We start from the raw sequence: 18958 nt of genomic DNA, 5'->3' as shown, positions 1-18958 counted from the left end.
TCACTATCATTTGGCTGTTTCCGAAGTGCATGCTTCATAATAAAGCTGTGATCCTAAGTAAAGCACTTTTCTGAGTTCTGAGAGACAACTATTGAACCCGTGGAGCAGGACAAGGGAGCCCCTGCACAGCTAGCCAGTTACAAGTATAGGTAGCCATGGTCTGGGATTGGTACCTGAAGTAAAGGTCATCTTGCAGGGCTGAGCTCCTAACTTCTGGGACCTGATACTAAGTCCATGTACCTAGTATTGGAGAGGAACTGAACTGAAGACTCCCTTAGTAGTAACAAACCTCCCCAGGTCTGGACAGTTAATGTTTCTCCTTTCCTAAGTAATATGGTTGAAGTAGATACCACCTTTGAATGGAGGTGGAGAGTTTCAAGCCAGCCTGGCAGTGAGGTGTGCATGGCAGCGAGGCTGACCAAACAAAGGCTGGTGTTAGGGCTGCTGCGTGTCACACTGACCCGGGCTAGACAGCAGCAGTGATTCTTCCTTCCCGCAGAAGCCCCGTTCCCACCTGAGATGCTCAGAGGGAAGCCATGAGCTCAGAAAAGCACCGTATTGTTCTGTGATGTCACCTCTGGAATGTTCCGAGTGTTTTGGCGACCAGTTTATGCATAGGACCTATACCTGGCACCTCACGTTGGTATGGAATTTTACTTGGCATAGAAGTGATAGTCTAAAACCAGGAAGAGCTGAAGTGATCTCTGCTTCAAAGACTTGCAGGAAGGTTTTTATATCTGTTAATCCCTGTCTTGATTTTTGTTCAGTGATCAGTAAGACTTCTGGACAGGTACCATCTACACATCTACACATACACTGGGCTGAGATTTTTATAAGGTATATAATTGGTAAGAAGGGTATAAATGTGTAGAGAGTAGTTATGGATTTCAGGTGAGCCACTGAGGCCCTGAGGATGGGTTGGGAAGGAGAAATCTAATTTTTTGTTTCTTTTTCTCAGCACTCCAGGCCAAATTTTACAAGAAAGAGAGATACCAGATCGGAAAGCCTAGAGATTCCAATCAATGTGATTCTACCTCAGGTAGGGACAACCACGGAAGGATATAACTTAGCCAATTTTAGCTAGCATAACCCTGTTTCCAAACCTTACAGAATGAACAGAGAAGTCAGCTGCTCAAATTCTTGTCATATTGGTTTTTTTTCCTGGCTATGTGTCTAGGAAGATACATGGGCTTTCTGGACCTTGGGAACCTCTGGTCTTGAATGAGGGGACTGGGTTAGATGGTCAGGTTCTCCAGTGCTAGCCTTTCAAGGTTTGATGATACCATGAGAAAATTCTAACCTTACCAAAGGAGCACCTCCATTGCATGGTGGCATATAACCACTCTGGGTATTTGTGGAGAACTAGAGTTGACCTTGAATCCAAATGCTTGGGAATGAACCCAGGGGTTGAAACCCCAGCGTGTGGCCCCTTTGCAGCCCTCAAGAGAATTCAGCGCTGCTATAGCTCCAAGATGGTTTACTGGGGAGGGACATTAACTTGTTTCTTTTGAGGCAAATGAATGGCTAAAACCCTGACAGCTTGTGGTTCCCAGGTCTCCTGCACACAGCAGCTGCCTTGGGGGGACCCCTTTTAGTTAACTGTTCCTTCTGCTGCTATGTCACAAAGGGGTGGCCTTGCTTTCTCCAGAGTCACCCAAGAGCTCACTGGAAGACCAGGGTCATGCAGCCAGTGGAGGTGAAATGTAGGATGGAGGGACCCAAGGCACAGGTAATTGACCTAAGAGTTTGGTCTAGGGAGGTACATACGGAAGAGGAAGGATCTCGAGCTGGTGTTTTGTATTGGTGTGATTGTAGCAGGCTCAGCAAATGTGGTCAGGAGGAGGCAAAACTATAGGAGAAAGGGACAACCTAGGTATTTGTTTTCCTTACAGCATTGTGGTGAGCAACCACTGTTAGTTACACCTCTTTCAGCTCGTGAAAGCTAAGCCAGAACATTAGGTAACTATGCCCTGGCCATCCTATAGGAGGACAAGGAACCAGGCTGGATCTGATCCCTAGTAGACAAAATGAGGGTGGACATGGCCCCTTGGGCACATAGCGGCAGACAGGAGATAGCGGCCTAGATGTGGAAGTGGGAAGGGGGTTGGAGATAACATTTGAAAGTAGTTGTATGGCTGTTCACACTGTTGTGACCAAAGACCTGGCAAGTAGCAAGTTAAGGGAGGAAGTCTTCATTTTGGTTCTTGGTTCAGGGGATAAGCCCATTGTGAAGCGGAAGCTGTGGGGGTGGGGCCACTGCCTCACATCGTGGAAGATCAACTTGTTTTATTCAGTCCAGGATCCTAGATCATGAACACCAACCATCTTCAGTATGGTCCTCCCCTCTGTCAGTTCTCACCATAAAGTCCCCACCCTTTCCTTACTGTCACGTGATAAAAAGATTAGAAAGATCCATCTACCCCTGGCGCAACTTTCTGTCCCTAGCTCCCAACACCAGCTTAGCGGTCAAGGAGAAAAGGTGGATTGAGAAGTCTTGGGTTTGTTCTGGTCCCCTCAGACCTACTTCCTGTGCTGTGGGACCTTGGGTCTTGGATCTTGGATGACAGAGGGATATGGGATAGGGCCTGGAGATGTTTTCATGGCCAGATGTGGCCTTGAGTATGCCAGCCAGGCTTAGGCTTAGTGGTCACGTAAAGGTCACTTAAGCAATCAGCTGGTGTTGAAAAGCAGGAAGAGGAGATTTCTTCAATTTGGCAACCCTGGAAGGAGTAACGAGGAGGTCTAGTGATCCTCCGAGTCCATCTTGGACAGGAAGTTTGGGTTTAACTAGAGTCACAGAGGTTTGTGTAGCTAAGTAGCCCTGGTCTGGGCGTGGTCCAGCCCAGCATCACTGTGTCATCCCAAGTCTCTTCTGCAGGGTGGTCTGAAAAATTATCACGACTCTGTGAAATCTCCTTCTGAGAGATAGTCTTCCTCTCTGGCTGGCACCAGCCTTCAGTCTTTACCTTCTCCAAATATAAGACTACTAGAGAAATTTCTTGGGGTCCATTGCTTCAATCATTGGATATCTAGAAGGATGGAAGGTATCTCTTTAAAACATCTTCATTCCTGCCAGGATGGCTACAGGCACAAGCCAGGAAACCTGCCAGGGTACCCTAGACTGGTGGTCTTGGGTAGGGAGGTAGGCATGGATTACTCAATGATGTTAACTGATCCTACCTGTAGGGTTGTGAGAGAAGCCTGTACGCTCATGTGCTTCCCCAAATGAGATGCTGGGGGTGGGGGGAGCAGGATTGCTATGAGAAACTAGGTGAGGAAGGATACTGAGAGAGTGTTGATGGTGTCATGTCTGGCCACAGGGGCCACACAAGTACAAAGCAGAGATTTCACAGCTCTGGGAAATGGGAGGCTTAGTCACAAGGACAGAGCTGAGATGGAAGCCAGGTCAGTGTCATGCCTGTGACTGATACTTAGTGGGGCCAGGTGATGTCTTAGCTCTAATTCTTTCTTGCTTCTGGAAGTCTGCATCCTCTCCTCTCACCAGAACTGTTACCGCTAACCCCCAGGCTGCCTGTATGTTTCTGCCCCAGGTAGCTTTGTCCTGAGTTGAGTTCATTCCCTTTGGAAGGGAATTATGACAGTACCTCTGGCTCCCACCTCCCAACCCTATTGGGTGGCTGGAGTTCTCAATCACACTGCAAAGGCTATGATTCACTAGTTATCACCTTTAGGTCTTTTCAGGTCTTATTGATTTCACGTTTTTCTTCCTCACACTGAACACGAGCATTTTCACATCTATTTTCTTCTAGCACATTAGCTTAGAAGGCCATAGTGTTATTTTCTGTCCAAGCAACTGATTTCCTTCTACACACAGACTCACTCTTCCAGGTATTCAAGCCTCCCGGTGAGCTCTCCGTGCATTTCATTAAGTTATTCAGTGCTAGAGCACCAATGAAAGACTAGTGTTAGGTCATTAATGAGAGTTCTACATCTGGATCAGAATGCATCTGGATCAGAATACATCTGGATCAGAATGCGCTCTGGCACTACTTCCCAGTGCCCACTCAGTTTCCCTTTGTCTTTTTTCTCCTTCCTCTTTGGCTCACAGCAAGACCAGCTGAAATAGCTTCAGAGCAAGATTGTACGACAGCCTGTCAATTAGCATCTTCTTTATTTTGGCATCTTCTTTATTCTCTTTGCTATTAGCATTAACAGTCTATCAAAACCAATCACTTTTACCTTGTGAACTATCTTTTCATCTGTTAGCATTTATTAAAGCAAACATTGTATTTAGCTATTTAGCATATCATCAGAGAGGTGAGAGGTTTATTTTATCTATTTATTTATTTTTTTTATGACAGTGGGACTCAGCCGTGAAAGTTAGCACTGTGGTTTTTCATTCTAGGACCCTGGTCCCCTTCAGGTTCACGTGCATTAAAAGCACTTCAACTGGCTGAGCGTGCCCTACTCGTTAACCCTCAACAGTGTTGGCAAAGCAGTCACTTTAAAAGCTTGTTCAACTAGCTTGGGTTTTCTTGGGCAGGTGGACATCTCGCCTGGGCGGTAGCAGCTACGTCTTTCATGGAAGGAGGGAGGGACTTCAGTGTTGCTAGAACAAAGTGCCCAAGACCAGACAGTTCACACAGAATAAAGAGCAAGACGTGACACTATCCTAGCTGCTGGTCACCTTCTGGCAAGGACCTTCCATTGTGTCCCAGCCTGGTGGAGGGCTTCACTTGGTGAGATACAGCAAGCCACAGAGAACTCACTTTGTGGAAGATGTTCCTACAACAGCCCATTGACCCATGAGTGGGTTCATCCACTATAGCAACCCATTGACCCATGAATGGGTTCATCCGTTGCCTCATGACCCAGTCCACCTTGCAAAGGTTTCACATCTCAAACACCATTAGCACGCACCTTTGGGATTAAGTTCCAGCCTGTGAAATATAAAGGACACATTCAGACCACAGCAGTGCATGTCAGCTAAGCCTGGCTGCTCGCTGTCCAGACCTGTTCCCAAACTCTTTAGGGGGAAGGTCGGCAACCCCAGTAACTCCATCTAAGAAGATTTCTCCTTGAGAGTTGTGGCCCACCACGGTCTGGATCTTTCCACATCAATTAACCCAAGCAAGAAAATCCCTCAAAAAGAAAAGAAAAGGAAAAGAAAACCCCTTATGGGTATTTCACAGGACATCCCAATCCAGATAATTCCTCACTGAGATCCTTTCCCTCCAGGTGATTGTAGGTTGTGCCACATTGATGATTAAAACCACCCATCATGGATGCTATGTTCAGGAGGCAAGCCACTAAAAGGGGGGTGGATTTCAAAATATTTGAATATTTAGATGGAGACAGAAGGGAGGGAGGTTCTCAGGAATGGAGCCCATGCAGAAACATTAAATCCATATCTATCTGGATGTCGTCTACAAATCATAATAATTCCAGGCACTTGTTTTAGTGCACCTGTGTCTCTGCAGGAAGGCAGGTGTGGAATTTTCTCTTGTGGCATCACGTGGATGCTCAGGAAGCTTCAGAGTTTGGAGCACTTTGGAACTGAGATTCTTCAGGTTAGGGATGTTTGAGCTGGAAAAATATTGTATTTGTCAGTGTGGTGAGAATTAAGTGAATTATGTAGGCCAAATGCAACCAGATAACCAGCTGGGCAGCCTGAGGATGCCTTCAGTTCCCTGCTCTGAGGGATCTGACACCCTCTTCGCGGAGGTGTGGTTATCCCAAGTTCAAATTTTAGAAACGGAAAGTCACACAACTTGCCCAAATTCTTAAAACTGATAAGTAGCAAGGACAGGGGTTTTGAAAAACGTTGATTCTAAAATCCATGCCTTTAGTTTCTACCATATGATTGGACCTTATTAGCTGTGAGTTTTCATTTTCAGAGACAGTGTCTTTCTCTAACTCCAGTAGTCCTAACTATGCAGACCAGGATGGCCTTAAAGTTCTCTGGTTATGTTTCTACCTGCACCAACTTCACTTAGCCGGGGAAGTTAGCCCAGTATTTCCCCTAGGAGTCATGGTTCAGTATCCATCCATTAGTTCAAGAAGAAAGGTACCCCGACTAACAAAGGCTGGCTATAGTTTCCTATGAGGATCCCGGAGATCAGGTGAGGGGCCTCTAGGCCTCGTATTCCACCAGCAGGTCCTTTACCAGTTCCTCTGTTAACTCTTTCCCGCTCTCTCCCACAGAGGGGCACCACCGAACCCTTCCTGAGGCTCCACAACTTGTACAGCACCCCTCGATGCTCCCGGCAGGCCGCCTTGCCCCGGATGAGCCGCAGGGTAGTCAGCCAACATTCCTACCCACTCAACCGCTTCTCTTCTGTGCCTTTTGACCCCATGGAGCGCCCCACCTCCCAGGCGGACCTGGAACTGGACTACAACCCTCCCCGAGTGCAGCTCAGCGACGAGATGTTTGTCTTCCAGGATGGGCGGTGGGTGAATGAGACCTGCCGCCTACAGTCCCCATACTTCTCCCCCTCGTCTTCCTTCCACCACAAACTGCACCACAAGAGGCTGGCCAAGGAGTACGTGCTGCAAGAGGAGAACAAGTCGCTACGGGATGAGAACAGGGCCCTGAGGGACGAGAACAAGGCCCTCCGCAAGGAGAACAAGATACTGCAGGTCTTTTGGGAGGAGCACAAGGTCACTTTGGGCCAAGAGGAGAGTCAGTCCTCAGCGCCGCTGCTGCACAAGGACGCAGCCTCCCAGGAAGCGGTGAAGAAAGAGAACGCCAGCTTGTCTGCCCAGCGCAGCAAGGAGAACACCCTGCAGCTCATTCGAGAGGAGAACCGGGCCCTCCAGCAGTTGCTGGAACAGAGGCAGGCCTACTGGGCCCAGGCAGAAGACAATGCCACTTCTGCTGAGGAAAGCAAGCCCATTTCCTCACCCAAAGAGGAGCCCCATAACCCTGGGCTTCTGCCAGATCAGAGCCCAGGCCTCTCGGCCGCGTTTGAGGAACCCAAAGGGCCCCCTGCAACACAGGAGGACTCTAAGACACTGCGTTCTTTGAGGGAGATGGTTAACAACTTATCATCTGGGGAGGAGGAGGGCAAGGTCGCCCCCAACCTAGGCGACAGCACCCAGTCTCTGCAGCTGCTGAGGGAGATGAACCAGGCCCTGCAGGCCCTGAGGGAGGAGAACCGGCTGCTGCAGGAGGAGAACCGAGCTCTGCACGTGCACCGCGTCTTCCAGGAGGAGAACAAGGCCCTGTGGGAGAACAACAAGTTGAAACTACAGCAGCGGCTGGTCATCGACACAGTGACTGAGGTCACAGCCCGGATGGAGATGCTTATTGAAGAGCTGTATGCCTTCATGCCAGCCAAGAACAACAAAGACCCCAAGAAGCCCACCAGGGTCTGAGGCCGTGGCAGTGGACACTGAGATCAGTCAAGCAGAGCACAGGAGGCCAGAGAGACCCCTCAACCTTCTTTGTCTCCTCACCTTCAGCGACCCCCAGAGCATGCCTGTGGAACAGCAAAGAAAGGGTCATCCTACACCCAGAGACTCAATAAAGGCAGCGGCTGGGGCCAGCCATCCCCAGTGTCGAGTTTGGGCTTCTTCTCGTCCTCTGCCCTCCTTACTCTTTTAACTTCCTACTTCCTCTTCTGCCTCCTGTCCTCCCCGTTTCTCCTCCTTCCTCATCAACCTCCTTATTATTCAATCCCCCTTTCTCTTTCAACCCCTGCACTTTTTCTCCTTTCTACAGACTTATCTGGGTATGGTGGTACATTTCTGTATTTTTAGGACTCGGGAGGCTGAGGCAGGAGGATTGTGAACTTAAGGACTTACCTAGGCTACCACAGAAAAAAAGCAAGGGGCTGAGGTGAGGCACACTTTAGTCTTTAGAGAAAAATTGAGCTTAAAGTCAGAGTTCTTGTAGACCTTTGCCCACACTCATAAACGTCCCCTAGCAAAATTTATAAAAATTGATGAATCTACATGGAGTCATTGTTAGCCTGCAAAGTCCATAGATTTTTTTTTAATCTGGCTAAGTTCCTTAGACACTGAGCCAAGAACTATAACCCACCCCTCTCCTGGAAGCCTTGGCATGTTGTGACCCTCGGCACCCTAAGGACCCTGTGTGGTGGGCACTCTCATCTCTAACAGACGTGGAAACAGGAATTCTAGACACTCACCGATAGGCAAGCCGAGTGGGGCCTTCTACTGCAGAGCAGGTCAGGCTCCTTCTGTGAGACTCACGGCCAGGTTCCTAGTCTCCAAAAGGTGGTTTTGGTGCCTGTTTTCCAGATTTGAGAACTTGACAAGTACTATTCCCCACAGCAGCATCAGAAATCCCGGAGGAGGGGGGACCATAGGAGAGGTTTTCCTCTCACTGGTCAGGGACATGTTTGCTCTGCACACAGTGGGGGCAGTGAAGGATGGATGGGAGGCAGCCAGTCATTGTTCTTCTCTCGCCGCCAGAATCTGAACATGGGAACTGCTTGTTGATGAGTCTCTGGGCTTTAGTCATTTTTCCTCCTCTGTTTGTTAAATTAATTCATCACTCAGGGTATCATAAAATAGCACATCTGTTTAAGTGAGTGTAATAACATAACCCCAGTGTGTGTGTGTGTGTGTGTGTGTGTGTGTGTGTGTGTATTGGGAAGAGGTTACTTTTGTCTTTTGATGAAACCAAATTGAACCTGTTACCCTACACAACAGGAAGACAAAAGGCATGCTTTCCTAAGCATTGTGTCCCCAGTATCTAACTTGGACTAATCTATATACAGCAGTTGAATATGGTCTCATGAACTGAGACTGCTCAGAGAACTTAATACTATTTAGCCATGTCAACTTTCTCTGTCGGGCAGAATCTTAAATGGATGAAAAACACGCCAAACAAGCCATAAGATGCCATTTTTATGGCATAGGGGAGATTTATTTGAGAACATTGCTTCGTTGTACAGCACAGTGCAATCTGTCAGATTGTCTAGCGGAATCTAACTCCTGGTGGAACAGTGTGAGAGCTCACTGTTCATTCTTTTTAAAAATATTCTTACTTTTTTTATTTTATGTACATTGGTATTTTGCCTGCATGTATGTCTATGTGAAGGTGTCAGATCTTAGAGTTACAGACAGTTGTGAGCTGCCGTATGGGTGCTGGGAATTGAACCCAGGTCTTCTGGAAGAGCAGTCAGTGTTTTTAACCACTGAGCCATCTCCCCAGCCCCTTTCTGTTCAATCTAATAGGAAGTTTTCCTTGAGGCATCCCAATTCTAGGTCTGCCTCTAGTCCAGCTCTGGGCCCTTATTGAATACTGAAGCTTTCTCTTTGCAAGGTCGGTCTTGGAGCTGAGCCTCAAAGTTTTGCATTTGGAGAGTTGAACATCCCACCTTTCCTGTTCTTTTATCATTTGGCCATCGGCTTGGCTGGCTTTCTTGGTTGCTACAGTCAACTACGATGCTTTGCTGAGTCGACTGGGTTCTGTCCATGGGCTTATCTAGCTATAAGTTGAAGGTCAGGGTCAACAGGAAATATTTACAGTCTGAAACAGCTAGCTAAGAACAGAAACGGCCCCCGAATTCATGGGGGCCTTTCTAACAGGTAAACCGTCTGTGTAAGGTACGCCATTGAGTTGCTTTTTCTGTTATAATGACACAAAACTGTGCACTTATTTAAAATAAGTTTATATTAGTGCTGTAGAAATCCCTGGGGCATGGAGCTAGCCTTGGGTCAGCTCGGATGAGAACTCATGGTGGGTGACAGTTCAGGGGTAGAAGTACATACAAAGAGATCAAATGACTTTGCAGCAAACCAAAGAAGCTGAGGCCCAGCCTGCTTGTTCTTTCATTTTCCTGAGACCTAATCAAAGGGTCTTACAAGAGGTCTTACAAGAGTTGAATTTTCCCAGGGGTCCTGTATCTCTTCTGTGGCTGTGATAGAACACCATGTATTTTGGTTTATGTGGTTGCAGGGGAGTATGGTCCATAATAGCAGAGCAGCATGGCAGTAGGCAACAGGCAGCAGGCATAGGAAGCTGAGAGCACACATCTCGAAACAAAGCAAATGAAGTGACTCGGGGATTTAAGCTCTCCACTTCCTTCCCCAGTGATGCACTTCCTCAGGCAAGGCGCACTTCCCAAAGCTCTCCAAAGCTCCCCAAACAGCGCCACCAACTAGGAACCAAGTGCACAAAGGTTTGAGACTATGGGCATCACTTCTCATTCAAACCACCCACAAGTCCCAATGACCTGAGACTCTTTCTCTGTGTTCTATAACAAGACATGAAGTCACATCTCGGTGAGGGCAAAACCCAAACAATCATGGCCAGGAAATAAAAGAGTGGAAAGAGATTTGTGACCTTTAGCTGAAAAGGAGAATATGGAGATTATTTGCAAAGTAATCCAAGCCCATGGCCCCATAAAACATGCATGAGGACAGTTTCCTGGGAGTCTGTATGTACGGGAACACACTCTAGGGACAAGCACATTACTAAGCATGCTCAGTTAAAGAGTTTATTTCTGGACCTGTTCAATTTAAGATCATAGTTCAGAAATATGGAAGTTCTATATCTTGGCATGCATAGCTCAAGGTTATGGACTACATATTGAAAAAGTTAAGATGTTGGACAGGAACACTCTGACACATGCTGAGCCTGTGACTTTAAAAGTCAGGCAGGAATGCCTGTGGCCATGCTCAGTTTTCTCCAAAAAGTCTTTTTAAAATTTTATATCTAAAACAAAAGGAAATGGTCCTCTGAACGTGCTTTAGCATAGGAATTTGTCCTTACATGTTCATGTCAAATTTAGTGTTTAACATTCCTACCTCTTAAAGGCCCTACAACCCTTTAACACTGCCACCCTAAACACCAAACCTCCCCTTGGATAAAACACTCAAGCTCCATTTAAACGGTAACAGTCGTCTTGAGCTTTAGTCCTCAATGAGAATCAATATCAGAAAGACTCTTAGGGAAGCCCTGGGCGATTAAATTCTATTCTTGCACTCTTCTCTTCACTCTGGAGTCTCTGTAAATCAGAGTGACTGCAGTCTCCACAGACTTGGTGCTTACCCAGAGGTATGCTGGGAAGTATGGGAAGCAGAGGAAAGAAGAGGCTGATGGGATAGCGTGCCTGACAGAGGAGACCGAGTGATCTCCCAGTGCTTCTCAATGCACAGTTGAGTTTCGGATGGGAAAGGACTCAGTGCGAAGCAGTTGTTTTCACGCCATGCTGAGAGTCGCTGATGGAAATGGGTTTTCTTCCCACTCACACTTTGGAACCTCTCAATGGGATGGGTTGGGTTTCAGCAAACTTAAAGTGTGTGCTTGGATCTCCCAACGCCTCATTCACACACAGGTCTTCTCCAACCTGAGCTCTTATCAGTTCCTTCCCATCTGTTCACTCCAGCAAAGGCCTTTGTGACCAAGAACAGAGTTGGGGGCGAGTGACATTATTCTTTGTGCCATCAAGACAAGTGGTGGTTTAATTTATGGCACTGTCTTTCTAAGCCTGTCTTTATTCTTTGCAGACAGCTCAGCCCATTCAGAAACTCTTCCTTTGGAAACACCAAGTCCAAATTGTTTGTTAAGAACTGGATCCTTTGCTACCCAGGGAATGTCTCATGCACCACAAGAGAATTTCTTGGTGATCAGTTACTTTCTGTGGGTCTGTTTGGATGATCCTCACCTTTGCCATCTCCTCCTCATCCACACAGTCACCTGATTATCATCTCCAGGATCTCCCCCAGACAGCCCTAGAACCTTCCACGTCTATCTATTTGCACTTGTCAAATCCAGCTCTGGCCAGTGTCTGTTGGGTGACAGCTGCAGCTATGAGTTGATCACATTCTCCATCTTGTAACCAGACTGGTCTTATAAGTGTGAAAATATAATCATGGTCCTTCTCTCCTTAAAACCCACTATTCTCTGTCCATGTCTTTGGGCGAAAACTTTCCTGTGGGTCTCTGACTTAAGTGTAGATGTTACTCACATTCTCCTGACTTTCTGAATTCGCTGACATCATTGCTTCTCGGGGTGCCACTAGACTTCTTTAGTAGATGGTTCCAGATGCCACTCCTGACTCATGGATGTGACAACTAGAGACTAGAGAGCACAGAGGTTTTTTCCCTTCTAAGGACAGCCGGAGGGCTGAGGAAGATGTGCTGGAAAGAGTGAGAAGGGACAGCCATAGCGCTGGATTGTGTCACCTCAAAATGATAGAAAGAATGAGCAGAAAAAAGAGGAGATTGCTACACGTCTACAGGGGCTTCCCCTTTAGAAGAGTGTGACAGGAGAAGAGGACAACTCTGCTAGGACGTTCCTGTAGGGGAACACAGCAGAGCTCAGCTGCAAGGGCTCTCTAGGACAGGAGCAAGATCGTTACATCCTGTGGGGAGCACATCCCCCACTGCACCTCAGCTTCAGGTAGCCTGGATTCCTGACAATTCCTGATACCTCTTTCTCCAGGGCTGAGCCGCCCTACTGCGGCTTGGAGCTCTTCTATTGCGTCTCTGCGGATAACCTGGCTTCCTGATAAGCCAGGGTTTCTGAGCAGCCCCAGAGCTATAACACTCACACTGGCTTAGGCTGAGTGGTAGAAGGACGCAGGTTGAGCAAGCCATGGGGAGCGATCCAGTAAATTGTATTCCTTCATGACTCTGCTTCCATTCCTGTCTTGGCTTTCTCTTCGTGATACAGTGTTACCTGGAAGTACCAGATGAAATCAACCCTTTCCTCCCCAAAGGTCATAGTCTTTATCACACCAATAGAAAGCCCTAAGACTCTAAGCAAGCGCTCTACAAACTGAGGCCCCTCCATTGCTCCCTCCCTCTTCCCCATCACGTCCTTTTCCTTTTGGGTCACTGACCCAGTTAGGGTCTCATCCCCTCTTGTCTGAATGATGATGATCAAATCCTAAGTTAATCCATTTTTCTTTTTACCCTGTTCTAGGTGAGCAATTTAAAACATAGTCCTGGCTATTCCACAACCTTTCTTCGGTACTTTTAACTTTTAACAGCTCATTATTGCTTTCAGTGTGCTTTCCCACTAGTACAATGGGTTCAGTGACAGCTGTGTAGGCATATTGATTCCTTTGGCTCAGAGTGTCCACGCTGTGAGCAGACTCACTGTCTCACTCCCGACCTCCCATCCCGTGTGGGCATCAATTGTTGCAGGTGCCATGATGTGGGAAAGATGTATAGAAGAGACTCCAAGATGCTCAGACCACTCTCCTCATGGAAGGTCTGTCATCTGCTAGCTTGCCTTGTGCAGTACTAATACAGCTAGCTCCCTGGGTATCACTCTCCACCCTTGTAATTCTCTGTATCTAAAATATCCTTTGAGCAGGCTTGTTTATGTGTTTAGATTCTTAATTATCCTTCAAGGCTCAATTGGAAATCATTTATTTCAGGAATCTATCTAGAAGCTCAAGGCTAAGGATGACACATTTGCTCTTTTCCTTCATCTCTTCTGGGGTTAGAGCTAGAGATTAGTGTAAGGTTAGGGGTTAGGGCTAGAGGTTGGAGGTTAGGGGTTAGAGGTTAATGCTAAGGTTAGGAGTTGGTTACGGTTAAGGTTAGAGGTTAGGGGATATATTTAGGGATAGGTCTTCTGTTACCTTAACCCTGACAATATTGCCAAGATGCAGTTTTCTTTGCATCTGTGTATCCTTCAAGACTGAGAGTTCCTTGAAGACAAAATTAGTTACCTTCTACCCAGCATCATGCCAAGAACAGGTTAGTACTCAGTAAATTAGAAACTCGGGAGAACATTTGGAGCTAGGGTACAACGCTCACATGTGTGCTGGCAGAGCTAAAAACTCGAGGCTTGCTCCTGCATCTTATTTACATTTCATCAGCATTGCTTGCTAAAAATTTAAGTCCCATGCATCAATATGAAGAAAAAATATTCTCTAATTCTTAGCTGTCTTCGAATTTTTGAACAACAGCAGATGTGAAGAAGTGTGGCACTCTAGACATAGAGACAGGGAAGCAAGGATTGCTGTGTTAGAACTGGTATTCTATGATGCTTGTACTCTATTTTGCTGGTACTCTACAATGCTGGTACTATACGATACTGGTACTATGCAGTGCTGGTGCTATATGATGCTGGTACTATATGATGTGGGGTGACTCTATCCCACCTCCATGGTCCCAAGGACTTAATGTTATTTTAGCTATTTAGAGTCTGTAGACTATTAGTTGGTAGCCAACAACCATTTTCAAGATCATATGTGCACAACTAGGCTGGTATAGAATCAATATTAGAAAACAATGCTACCAGTTATTACAACCAACGGTCAGCTTATGAAAGACTTCACATTTTGTTCTTGGATACCCCACCCCCGCCTGCCACTCCCACATAGCGGAAGTTAGAGAACGTGGCAATTTTAGAAATCTAATTTGTTGGAGTTCAATAAGTAAAGAAGCTTTTACCTGGGCGCTGTGCTGATAGAGGTCTCCACAGATGCTCGACATCTGTGTCCTAAACAGCACAACACTGGTAGATTCCAGTGTTGTCGTTGTTAATCATCCGTGGTGGAGGCGTGGTGGGGGCGTGGTGAGAAAAGATGGCTGCCGCATCTCAGGTATCAGAGTGAAAAGAGAACGGGAAAACTGGGCTGGCGATTTTCTGACTGAGGTGAATGAGCTTCTAAGTGATGTATGTAACACAGCGTGGGGAGCTGGAGTGTCCCCCCACTATCTGCTGGGTACCCTGATCCTTCCAGTGAACACAGGGTTATCCTCTGGAGCAGAACCAGAAGGAGCAGGAACTGGCTCATGGAGTTAGGCATGCTGAGAATCTGTCATCTTCAAGTTGGAGAACCAAGAAACTGGCTGTATATCTTAGGATTTCTATTGCTGTGAAGAGATACCGTAACCAGAGAGCAGTTCTTATAAAGGAAAACACTGAAATGGGACTGGATATACAGGTTCAGAGGTTTAGTCCATTATCATCATGGTGGAGAGCATGGTTGTGCATAGGTAAACATGGTCCTGGAAATTCTACATCTGAATTGGCAGGCATCAGGGGGAAGGAGAGAGGGAGAGAGGGAGGGAGAGAGAGAGAGAGAGAGAGAGAGAGAGAGAGAGAGAGAGAGAGAGAGAGAGAGAAAGAGAAAGATTGGGCCTGACTTGAGCTTCTGAAACCTCCAAGCCCGCCCCTAGTGACACACTTCCTCCATCAAGGTCACATGTCCTAATCCTTTCAAGTAATGCTACCTCCCTATGAGCCCATGGGGGCCATTTTTATTCAATCCACTTTCCATTTGAAGGTCTGAGAAGTGGCCAAAAGGTAGAGAGAGAGAGGCAAAGATGATGCAAGTCTAAGATCAGACAGAAGACCCTCGCCTCCTCCACCTCTGGATTCTGCTGTGTCTGGTCGCAGTAGACCGGATGTCACTCACCTGCACGGATCTTCTTTCTTTGTAGGCACAGCAAGAAAGAACGCTTTTACCAGCTACCTGGGAGTCCCATGGCCCAGCCAATTTCACATATAAAATGAACAGTCACACAGTGTAGAGGAGAACGATAGGATCATTGCAGCTAAGCTCATTTGTCTGATTTCAGGGACTCCAGGGATTTGCTGCTGTGCTAGCTAATTATTCTCCACCATTAATGAATATTCATACCCCAAATGAATCAAAGCCTGATATATTACAATGAAGCAGGGAGGGGAGGAAGGAGAGAAACTGTAAGATAAAGCTGGGCAGGGCACTATGATAAAAGAAAAAGGGCTGGTGGAGAGAATTACTCCAAATTGTATTGGAATTCTAAAGAGTACCTATATATCAAATTTGTTTTTCTCCATGATCATGTGCCAGAGGGGACTGCCCAGTAATCTTGGCTGACATCTTTCAATACGGAAATGGTCTTGTTGGTAAGTGTGCACTTACCTATCTCATCATTCTTAGAGTACAGAGTTAGAGTAAATTGAACTATTCATTTATATATAGTCTTATATAATATATATGTGTATGTGTATAGTACATAAATATATACATATTCAAGAAAAATTAAAATACTGTCTTCAGACTGTCCAAAAATATAAAACAATCTACTTAAGTTACACTTCATGAGAAAAGCAAGCCAATGAGATCCACACCAGTGAGTCTGTATTGATTAGTTATTCAGTTACTTACCACACATTTACCATGGTCCAGGCTTCATTATGAGTGTTGAAGAACAAAACAGACGAGGCATTTACGTTCTAATGGGGCAGACAGGTGATAGACAAGTGGGCACATACACAAAGTGATCTCAGGAAAGTCACGGGAAGAACTGAGCTGTGAGTGCCGGTGACAATTTCATATAGCATCGTCAGGAGAGGACTCTTGGAGGCTTCTTAATTAAGACATGAGATGTTGTCATAACCTGTTCAGGCATCTATGAAGAATACTTCAGGCTAGGTAGCCTGTAAACAACACGAACCCTTGTTCAAAGTTCTGGAGATTGGGAAGCCTGCTAGACACTAGCAGATTCACTGTCTGGGGAAATTTAGCTTTCTGCTTTGAAGAGAATACCTTCCTATAACACCGTCATGTATTGGAAGGGACAAGGCAGCTGCCTTCAACCTCTTCTAAAAGGGAACAAATCCCTTAATCATGACTAATTGCTTTCCTAGAGGCTGTGTGTACACGTGCACACATGCACGTGTGTGTGTGCACGCATACACACACACACACACACACACACACACACACACACACATTTCTACATGCAGAGACCAGAGTTCTGCACCCAGTATCCATCTCCATCACTCTCTACCATATTTTTTGACAGGGTCTCTAAATGAAGTGCTCCTTAATTTGGTTAGATTGGTTGGCTGCCAGTCCCGTGGATCCTCCTGTCTCCACTTTCCAGCCCTGGATTATAGGTGTGCACTGCTGTGCCCAGACTTTTTGTGTAAATGCTGGGGTCCAAATTCAGATCCTCGTGGTAACATGGCAAGTATTTGTCAACTGAGCCATCCTTCAGTCCCTGGCTCCTTACTACTATTATACTGGTATTGAAGCCCCACATACAAATTTGGGGTGGGGGTAGCAGCTTAGACCATTGTGTCTGCATAGTTCTGTCATTGTTTTCTTCTGGATTGATCTGTGAGACAGGAGAAAGAGACAGCAAAGTGTTCCATCCTTCTATAGTCTCAGCTTTCGGTAGCCTGTGTTTCAGCTATCCTGGGTTTTTGTTTTGCCATATGAAATTGAGTATTATAACATGAGGGGCTGCTTGTTGGGGTTTCCGTCCTGCCCAATTCCCACAGCCAGCAAGTCCCAAAAAAATCACACAGAGGTCTCCATAGATTATCAACTGATTGGCCCATTAGCTCAGGCTTTGTATTAGCTCTTGTAGCTTATATTAACCCATTATTCTTATCTATGTTAGCCACATGGCTTGGTACCTTTTTCAGCAGGGCAGGTCACATTCTACTTCTTCTGTGATCTGGGCAGGACTGGGGAAGAGCTTCCTTTTTCCCAGAATACTCCTGTTTTCATTGCCCTGCCTTTACTTCCTGCCTGGCTACTGGGCCAATCAGTGTTTATTTAAAACATGATTGACAGAACACAGGCAATTCTCCTGCACTAGAGTACTGTTCTTTGGAGGTCTGTGAGAATTTTGTTGGGATTTTTATGGGTATTGCATTGAATCTGTAGATTTGCTTTTGGTAAGATTGCCATTTTTACTATGTTATTCCTATCTATCCAAGAGATGTCTTCTTTGATTTTTTACCTCAAAGATTTAAAGTTCTTGGCATGAAGGTCCTTCACTTGTTTGATTAGAGTTACCACAAAATATTTTATGTTATTTCTGTCTATTGTAAAGGATGATATTTCTCTAATTTCTTTTTCACCCTGTTTATCATCTGTATATAGAAGGGCCACTGGATGAATATTTTTGACTTAATCTTGTATCCTGCTACCTTACTGAAGGTGTTTATCAGTTGTAGGAGTTCTCTGGTAGAATTTTTTTGGGTGACTTATGTATACTATCATATCTTCAGCAAAGAGTGGAAGTTTGACTTCTTTTCCAATTTGTATCCCCTTGAACTCCTTTTATTGCATTATTGCTTAAGCTAGAACTTCAAGTACTATGTTGAACAGATATGGAGAGAGTGGACAGCCTTGTCTTGTTCCTGATTTCAATGGGATCTCTTTGAGTTTCTTTCCATTTAGTTTGATGTTGGTTGTTGGCTTGCTGTACATTGCCTTTATTATGTTTAGGTATGTTCCTTGTATCCCTGCTCTTTTCAAGACCTCTATAATGAAGAGGTATTGGATTTTGTTGAAAAATACGCTTTCTTCTCAGCACTTCATGGATCCTTCTCTAAAATTGACCACATACTCAGTAACAAAGCAAATTTCAACAGATACAGAAAAAATTGGAATAACTCCATGTCTTATCAAATCATCATGACTTGAAATTAGAATTCAACAGCAGCACTAATTACAGAAAATCCACAAACTCATGGAAACTGAACAATGCTCAACTGAATCATCACTAGGTCGAGGAAGAAAGAGATTAAAGACTTCCTAAAATTCAATGAAAATGACTGCACAACATACCCAAACCTATGGGACACAATGAAAACATTGCTAAGTGGAAAGTTCATAGCACTAAATGCCTCCATAAAGAAGCTGGAAAAATCCTACACTAGCAAGTTAACAGAATACCTTCGTCCCCCATATAGGCACTTGAGACTGGTAGACAGGCTGCTGCAGAGATGACTGGGCTGTCAGATCTCCAGTGTGACAAGACCTGGGACCAGGGCTTCATGTATCTATGACGCTATAAGTCCCTTTTTGAAAAGCCCTGATGAGGGCTCAGTTTGCTTCTCCACACTGCGAAGGCAAGAAGACTCCTGTGTGGTTGCAGAAAGGCTCCTTACAAATGTATTAGTGTCCCAGGGCCACTGTAACTGATTATCACAGACTCAGTGACTTAAATCAATAGCACTTTATTCTCACAGCTCTGGGGCCAGAAGTCTGAAATTAAGCTGCCCACAAAGCTGGCTCCCCCTCCAGACTCAATTTGTGTGTTGGAGGTG

The 18958-nt window shown here is 45.7% G+C and overlaps 1 protein-coding gene across 4 annotated transcripts; it reads left to right on the top strand.

Annotated features, from left to right (window-relative positions):
• Positions 1–470: 470 nt before the first annotated feature.
• Positions 471–7512, top strand: Cby2 (chibby family member 2). 4 transcript variants are annotated; one of them, XM_087912233.1, is made up of 3 exons: positions 471–643; positions 959–1039; positions 6166–7512. In XM_087912233.1, the coding sequence occupies exons 1-3, from the start codon at positions 569–571 to the stop codon at positions 7336–7338; spliced, it is 1329 nt and encodes a 442-aa protein (XP_087768359.1). In that variant the 5' UTR covers positions 471–568; the 3' UTR covers positions 7339–7512. The 4 variants fall into 4 exon arrangements, with proteins under 4 accessions (XP_087768359.1, XP_087768360.1, XP_087768362.1 ...); XM_087912236.1 differs by lacking the exon at positions 471–643 and adding an exon at positions 669–837; XM_087912234.1 differs by lacking the exon at positions 959–1039.
• The last annotated feature ends 11446 nt before the right edge of the window (positions 7513–18958 follow it).

Source organism: Myodes glareolus, chromosome 12, assembly GCF_982192425.1.
Source record: "Myodes glareolus chromosome 12, mMyoGla1.1, whole genome shotgun sequence".
NCBI classification, from domain to species: domain Eukaryota; kingdom Metazoa; phylum Chordata; class Mammalia; order Rodentia; family Cricetidae; genus Myodes; species Myodes glareolus.
Note: the sequence above shows the minus strand (reverse complement) of the source record. Positions and strands in the feature narration are given on the sequence as shown.